Source organism: Myotis davidii, unplaced genomic scaffold (assembly GCF_000327345.1).
Source record: "Myotis davidii unplaced genomic scaffold, ASM32734v1 scaffold452, whole genome shotgun sequence".
Lineage (NCBI taxonomy): Eukaryota > Metazoa > Chordata > Mammalia > Chiroptera > Vespertilionidae > Myotis > Myotis davidii.
The window spans coordinates 355,170-363,815 of NW_006284245.1; the positions used below are offsets into that span (position 1 = coordinate 355,170).

The 8,646-nt window shown below is 40.3% G+C and overlaps 1 protein-coding gene across 2 annotated transcripts in view; it reads right to left on the reverse strand.

The window, feature by feature from the left end:
* The window catches only part of UBE2V2 (ubiquitin conjugating enzyme E2 variant 2), a 44,478-nt gene that overhangs the window by 25,778 nt on the left and 10,054 nt on the right, over nt 1–8,646 (reverse strand). The window contains exons 2-3 of one of the 2 annotated variants that reach the window (XR_001515103.1): nt 2,516–2,664; nt 2,063–2,190 (exon numbers count right to left, since the gene is read on the reverse strand). Coding sequence is in view for 1 of the 2 variants with exons in the window: in XM_006754289.2 (XP_006754352.1) it covers nt 2,516–2,560 (45 nt within the window). In the remaining variant the exon portion in view is untranslated. The remainder of the gene's footprint in view (nt 1–2,062; nt 2,191–2,515; nt 2,665–8,646) is intronic. The other variant, XM_006754289.2, reaches the window with a different exon arrangement.

Here is an 8,646-nt window from a genome sequence, read left to right on the forward strand (position 1 = left end):
AAGAAAGGGAGTGTACTGACAATTCTCGGGGGAAAGGGGGTGTGAGGGATGCTGGAAGAGACTGGACAAAAATCATACACCTATGGACGAGGACAGAGGCAGGGCGTAAGGGCATGGGGTGGGGTGGGGTGGGAACCAGGTGGAGGGGAGATATGGGGGGAGAAAAGAGGAACATCTGTAATAATCTGAACAATAAAGATTCATTAATAATAATAAAAAAAAACTCATTGCAGTTTAATGGTAAATATATTAATATGACCAGCACTTTTGATATGTATACAAATGACCAGATAGATCTCAAGGAAATCATCTAGTCTAGGTTCTCCAATCTGGATGCACATCAGCCTCTCTAAAAACTTGCATTTTAAAAATAATGATAATAATAATAGCCACACACACACACACACAAACACACCGCAAATTCAAAATGTTAAAGATATTCAAGGTATATGGAAACAACCAGAACTCTCATACTGCTGGGTGTCAAAAATCATAACCATTTTGTAAACAAGTTGGCATTTTCTCATAAAGATAAGCATACACCTATCCTATGAGTTAGCAATTCCATGCCTAGGCATTTTAACCAAGAGAAATGAAGACAAAGGTATGTTTACAAAAAGACGTGTAAAGGATGCTCATAGTAGTTTTATTTGTAATAGCCAGAAAGTAGATAAAATCCAAACACCCATGAATAGGAGAACTGATAAACATACTATGGTATATCAATAAAGTAAAATAGTACTCAGTAATTAAAAAAAAAACAAAAAACACTATTACTACATGGAACAACACAGATGACTCTCTGAGACATTATTATACCAAGTCAAAAGAAGCAAATTGGTAAGTGAATACATTGCTTGATTTCACTTATATCAAGTTCTACAACAGTCAAAACTACTCTAGGGCACACAAAGCAGGGTGGGGATGAGGACGGGAAGGGACACAGAGAACAATTGTTCTCTATCTCGATAAGCATGTGGGTAACAAGGTACATTTGTCAAAACTAATGGTATACATTTTACTATATGTACATTACACCTCAATTTTTTTTAAATCAAAAAACTATTAATCTAATTCAGTGCTCAGAGTACATCATACTAACTTTTGATACCTTGGGCTAATTTTTCTTTTCAATTAATTTCTTTTAAATTAACAACCAAATCTTTCTATTATCTAACAAAAGAATGAAATAAAACAGAGGAGAGTAATAAAAGGAACTAATAATTATTAAGAATGCCTGACTGGCATGGCTCAGTGACTGAGCATTCATCTATGATCCAGGAGGTCATGGTTCGATTCCTGGTCAGAGCCCAGGTTGCTGACTTGATCCCCAGTGGAGGGAGTGCAGGAGGCAGCCAATCAATGATTCTTTCTCCTCATTAATATTTCTCTCCCCCTCTCTGAAATCAATAAAAATATTTTTTAAAAAAGAATGTACTATAGTCAGATACTCTATTGTCTATTAATTCATTAAGTAATTCTTTAAATTTAACATTGTTAATTACCTGATCCATTTTTCTTTTACAATAATCAACAGGAAATTTAAATTCTACCCAACAGGAAAATAGGTGAAATGTTCAGTTAACAAGGTAGCAAACACTATACAAAACCAGAGTGAGAAAAAAAACCTTCAAATTTGTGTTTTTTCCAGCAAGTCAAAACATTATACAATACCTATCTCAAAGATTCACTGCAGGGAGTGCAATAAATAGGACCGTTGAGTAAGAAACGCAAAGTAGAAAAAAAAATTTCCAATCTGAAAATATTTTGAGTAAAAATAAAACTTCACAAACTTTAGAAAGACCTAAGAATAAAAAACAATGGGCCTGCTTCCAACATTGCAAGAAAATATTCAAGAATCATAGACTTTTGAATGTATTTTATAAATGAAGAAACTGAGGCCTACAGCATTTACATGGCAAGTCAAATATCACAAAGCAAATAGCAATGTGCTCTCAAAAGAAACCAATTTAGAAATTATTGGTTACACATAGTGAGTTAGTAATATATTATGTCAAAACACAGTGTTTGCTCTTCCCAAATAACCCCTCCATTTCCTCACCTTTTCTCCTCTCTATCTGGAATGTTCTCCATCCCCATCACCACCTTCTGAAATCCTACTAGTCAGTTCTTTAAGGCTCATTCCAAAGGCAACTTCCTCCACTGTTCAGCCTTCCTCAATTATTCCAGCTAGAAGAAACATATTCTGAAGTCCCATAGTGATCTTTCTCTGCCATATTTAGAGTCTGTCATTTACATTTATTTTTTCTTCTCTACTAAACTGCAAACACTTTGCTGGCAATGACTATATCAATCTTTCCCCCCCAATTCTCCAGAAAATCAAGTATCATATTGTGCACAATGGTAGCATCAGTAAATGTATACAAAATAAAAAGGGAGTAGTTGTTTCAGTTAGAATTTATCATAATCATTTATTTTAATATATTGTAAAATAAAATGTTTATTGTAAAGTGGATATAAATATCAATAAAAATATATAATTTATAGCACTGACCCTTGGTGGCCCAATAATCATGCCTGTCCACCTTGTAAGTGTCATATCTTCATCATCTTCAAGGCCCCAGCTAACTGTACCATCGCCTACTCCTTTTTGTCCTTCTTCAAGTTCTTCCAACAAGCGAAAATTACGAGGAACTTTAACTCCTATACAAAAGAATGTCAATGTAAATGCAAAAGGTTCACAATTATAAGAGCTACACATATTCAATTTCAGCATTTTCCAAATTAACTTTTATAAATTATTTCCCCAAAAGCAAAATTTCCTCTGAAAACACATTCTGCTCCAGAAAATTTTGAATCTAATAACCTCACAAAATGAAAACGCTAAAGAAAGCACTGTACCAATACTAATAGTACAGAACATGTATATAAATTCCTAATTAATCAATTTCATACTGACATAAATTAATCATCAAAAATCCTTATAAATTGAGTTTTTGTTCCTAGCCAAGAAAATGGACATGACCAGAAAGTTCACAAAAGTTTGATTTTATTAATATAGATTCTTCTCTAATGACTTTTAAAGAATAATGTCCATCTTTTAAAATGTACTAAGAGGTACTGTTTTATAGAATGCTAAAGCAGCCCCACCCATGGTCCCCAGTTAGTCTCTTTCCTGTCCTCATCCCTAATCAATGGGTCCTATTCTCCCAGCTCATTTCCTTATGGACATAGCAATTTCCTATGACATGCCCTTCACCTCTTGGCCCAAACCCTGGCAAATTTACACAATCTACAAACCTTTTTCATACCTCCAGTTCTCTAGCCTTTAACTCCATCACTCCTTTACAAATTTCTGAAATCTTAACACAAATATCTTCCTCTCTACCTCTAGTGGTTCTCAACCTTCCTAATGCCACGACCCTTTAATACAGTTCCTCATGTTGTGGTGACCCCAACCATAAAATTATTTTCGTTGCTACTTCATAACTGTAATGTTGCTGCTGTTATGAATCGTAATGTAAATATCTGATATGCAGGATGTATTTTCATTGTTCGCGACCCACAGGTTGAGAACCGCTGAGACTCTCCTAGCCTTTTAGTTTCCCACTCCCTCATTTTCACTAAACCTGGTCTTTGCCATCATTTTAACTTCTAATCCCTGGTATCAAACCCTGATTCTTCCAATTTATCACAAACTCTCCTAGTACTGGCCTAACCCCTCCAAAAAAAAAAATGGACCCTATGGTTTTCTCTGTTCACAACAGCATCTAACATGAAACACCTTCCAGCCCCATTGCCCAAGTCCTGAAGAAATCTTTTCTATGGCTCAGGCAGGAGCACAAACTCACACACTCGCACTCTCTCATGCACACACATACAAGCAATTATGAAGCACAAAGAAAGAAGTGATTTTGTATAACTTCTGTCTCTTGCTGAAATCAAAATATCTTTCTCTTACTAATTCATAATAATACTTTGACACATAACAAAAAACTAGTAAGTACTGTAAGTTAAAACAAAAACACTAGCCACTTTATGTTTTGTGCTTCATAAAAAATGCTTGAAAACCTTGGGCCACAGAGATATGGAGCTATGATAAATCACAAAAACAAAAGTAATCATTATTATAACTACTGTGATTATTAATAACCATTTGTTTAGCATACACTGTATGATATTTTAAATGAAATATCCCATTTACTACTAAAAGCATCCATTCTACAGTTGCAGAAACTCCAGTTTAAAGAAGTTATGTGACAGAGAAGCATCGATCAGACAGTCAAACCTCAGAGGGAAGGTGCGGGGGTGGGGCAAAGAGGAGAGATCAACCAAAGTACTTGTATGCATGCATATAAGCCAGCGGTTCTCAACCTGTGGGTCGCGACCTCTTTGGTGGTTGAACGACCCTTTCACAGGGGTCGCCTAAGATCATCCTGCATATCAGATATTTACACTACGATTCATAACAGTAGCAACATGACAAGGGCATGTGTCTTGGTTGTGGGCACATCCCCAGTAGGAGGTGTGCAGGAGGCAGCTGATCGATGTTTCTCTCTCATTGATGTTCATTGATGTTTCTTACTCTCTATCCCTCTCCTTTCCTCTCTATAAAAAATCAATAAAATATATTTTTTAAAAATAAAATAAAATAAGAAGTTACGTGACCTGCCAGTTTCTAGACCACAGTCACTCTTTTAGCCCTTAAGTTACATCGTACTACAAGCTACACAAGCAGCATATCATGGCACCGATCTAGGAGTCAGACAGCCTGGGTCCGGCTCCCAGTCCACTTGACAAGTGACCTCAGCAGTTATCTCATCTATAAAAGTGAGATAACAACAGTTTCTACCTCACAAAGTCATTGTGAAAATTAAATGAGGTAATCCACTTGAAGCAATAAATCATGGCTATGGTCATTTATTTTTTTATTAAGTTACTACATGTGTCCTTATCCCCATGTTACCCGCTAGGCTACAGTCATTTTAGTGTCCATACTAGATAGAATTACATATAACTTCTACTTAACTCCATATAAATGGTGCAAAAATAAAAGCTTTTTGTACAAGCCTGTAGGGTGACCCCTGGGTAATTTTACCTTAACCTCTAAGTTTCTAATAACATAATTGAGACAACTGCTGTTTTCCCATAGCTATAGCTATGATCTTCACAATATATTGCTACTAAAATGCTTTTTAAAATAATCTTTTTTTAAAAAATATATTTTATTGATTTTTTTTTTTTACCGAGAGGAAGGGAGAGGGATGGAGAGTTAGAAACACAGATGAGAGAGAAACATCAGTCAGCTGCCTCCTGCACACCCCCTACTGGGGATGTGCCCGCTACCAAGGCACATGCCCTTGACCGGATTCGAACCTGGGACCTTTCAGTCCGCAGGCCGACGCTCTATCCACTGAGCCACAGCGGCTAGGGTGTTAAAATAATCTTAAACAAGCTTGATTACACTTACCATTATGAAGTCATTTACCAAGAATAATTCTAATTTCTTATTTTCATAGAGGACAAAATTTTATCCTAAAAATAGATCTCAGTAATAATGAAATACCAAAAGCAGGTCATTATAATAAAAAGAGAGGTATTTTTTTCTGAAAAGTACATCATCTCTATCATATATTGCAACTCTCATTTATCTGTATTTTAATTATTGATGTTATGGATTATCCAAGGAAATCTTTAAATCATTCACTGGATTCTGCCTAAAATACATCTGGATTGCCCATATTGATCACATCAATTGGCCATAATACAGTAAGTAGAAATTATCTTTTTTTTTTTGAGGGGCTTAAAGTGAGAAATTATCATTTTGTATCAAAATTCTCGATATATGATATTCTCTGTAAACCAAAAACTGATCACAAAAGTTACATAATTAAATGTAACTTATTAACCTATTAATTGTAGTTGCATGTTTATTAGGACATCTTCATACTAAAAAACATTGGTGTGATTTATTTTGACAAATCCAAGACAGAAATACTGTCAGGGCATCCAAGATGGCGGTGGAGTAAGTGGAAGTTACACATACCTCCTCCCAGGAATTACAACTGGAATTACAACTAAATTATAAAACAGTCAACCTGAGTAACCAACTGAGGACTAAACAGGAGTCTTATAACCAAGAATTTTCACAAGAAGCCACATTGAGACTAGTAGGAAGGGTGAAGAGACAAGGGCTGGACCTGCACCCACATGTAGCAGGTGAGAACCTGGAGGGATAGTTCAGCTAAAAAGGTTCCCTGAGAGAAGAGGTCTCAACCCCATGCTGGGCTCCCCAACCAAGGGCACCAGAGCTGGAAAACGAGCCCACATAATATTTGGCTGTGAAAATCAGAAATTCTGTGTGCCAGGGAGAAATGGGACTCTGCTAGAAACCCAGGCAGGTCCCCTTAGATGGCCAGTGCACAAAATCTCATTCACAGCCATTCACCCTGGGCTGTGTCAAAGAATGGCTCAAAGCAGATTGAGGTCGAGAGGAGAGACTGAGTTGAGTAGCTCCAGGGAGTCCCTCACCACAAGCCCACAGACATCATATTTCCTAGGTCGATCACTCCCTTTCACCAGCTTGGGGGGATTCACTGGCTCCACCATCCTACCTGTTGCTCACTCTACCATGCTTACTACAGAGGAGTCAGCTGCCTGAACCTGGGGTGCACTTTCCAGAAGGGATCTTGACAAAGTCTGGGCATATACAGGAGGTGTCAGAGACTAGCTTACGTGGCTCTGGGGTAGGGGCTATTTTTCTCTTGCACGCCCAAAGATAGCGGAGTCCTCAAATGCACAGTCCTCCCTACTCACAGTGAAATCTTGGTCTGTTTTGACCTGACGAATTCTACCACATCAATTGGCCATAATACAGTCATCGGTCCCACCCTAACAAATCCAAGATGACAACCCACCACAAAAGTCTGCAAGCACATGGCGGGTGGTGACTGGGCTTGGAGCACAGAGATTTCTGCTGAGTGGCCTCAGACCCAGCACTGGTGTAGGTGCCAGGTAATGACGTCACATAGCAACACCCGGCTTCCTCTCCCAAGCAACTAGCCTCCTTGGAGTTTCTTCAGCCCAGGAACCCAACTTGCTTTATAACCAGGTGCAAACATTTTACAATTTAACCAAACGTTTGTGAAGCGTTTTCAGGTGCCTCATCTCATTTGATCCTCACAGAAGTACTGGAGTAGGTAGATAGGAGACTCGGTAGAATCCTATTTTCTTTTCATTAGCCAGAAAACGGAGATTTAGAAAGCTTAGAAATTTGACCTGACTGAAAAGAAGAAATGGTGGACCTTGAAAATGACTCCAGGTTTTCTCACTGCACAGAATTTAGTCAAACACTGCTAGAGTTAAATATTTTACCCTTTGTTATCCCTTCGTGATCTACAATAATAATCTGCTTCATGTTGATATGTACTGCTGTGTTGCTGACAATTACCTGAGAAAAGTTGGGGTGCTTCACTGAGCGGGGAAAAACTTTAGCTAAATCAGAAAGCAGGTCTAATTAAGCAAGTTTATTCTATCCTATCTAATAAAAGAGAAACATGGTAATTAGCGTACGACTGCTACCCTTCCCATTGGCTAATCAGGGCGATATGCAAATTAACAGCCAGCCAAGATGGCGGCCGGCAGCCAGTCAGCTTAAACTGAATATGAGGCTTGCTTGCTTCAGTGATGGAGGACTGCAACATTCCCCACCTACCTTGCCAGCCTCTGAGCTTGCAGTTTAAGAAACATTGTAACAAATATAGAAGCTAAACAAAACGCCAGAAACCAGCTTTCAGCCCGCTGGGATCTCAGAGCTGGAGTTGATACAGAGTTTCGATTATAGAACCTAAACAAACCAGATACCTGCTTTCAGCAGCTGAGGCCTCAGAGCTGGGGCCTCAGAGCTAAAGCTGGCCCAGAATAAAAAAAAACATCCCCTCAATCCAGGCGGGCCAGGCACCCCAGTGGGGACCGCCACCCTGATCCAGGACACCCTTCAGGGAAAACCAGCCAGCCCCCACCCATGCACCAGGCCTCTATTCTATATAGTAAAAGGGTAATATGCCTCCCAGCACCGGGATCAGCGTGACAGGGGACACTGCCCAAACCCCCTGATCGCCCTGCGGCTCTGTGTTTGACAGGGTGCAGCACCCCAATACCCTCACCCCACGGGCCCTGCTCTGTGTGTGACAGGGTAGAGCCATAACCTCCCCATCGGCCCTGGCCTGAGTGTGAGAGTGGTGGCGTCCCAACCCCCTGATCGGCCCTGCTCTGTGCGTGACAGAGGGGAGCTCCCCAACCCCCTGATCAGCCCTGCTGTGTGTGTGACAGGGTACGGAGCCCCAACACCCCTGATGGGCCCGGCTCTGTGCGTGACAGGGGGCAGCGCCCCAACCCCCTGATTGGTCCTGTTCTGTGCATGACAAGGGGTGGGGCCGCAACCTCCTCATCAACTCTGCCTTGGGTGTGACCGGGGGCGGTGCCCCAACCCCCCAATAGGCCCTACCCTGAGCATGACAGTGTAGCATCACAACCTCCCAATCTGCCCTGCTCTGTGCATGACAGGGGGTGGCACCCCAACTCCCCAAGCAGCCCTGCTCTGAGCCCGACCAGGGGCTGAACCTAGGGATTGGGCCTGCCCTCTGCCACCCGGGAGCAGGCCTAAGCCAGCAAGGCTTTCTCTGG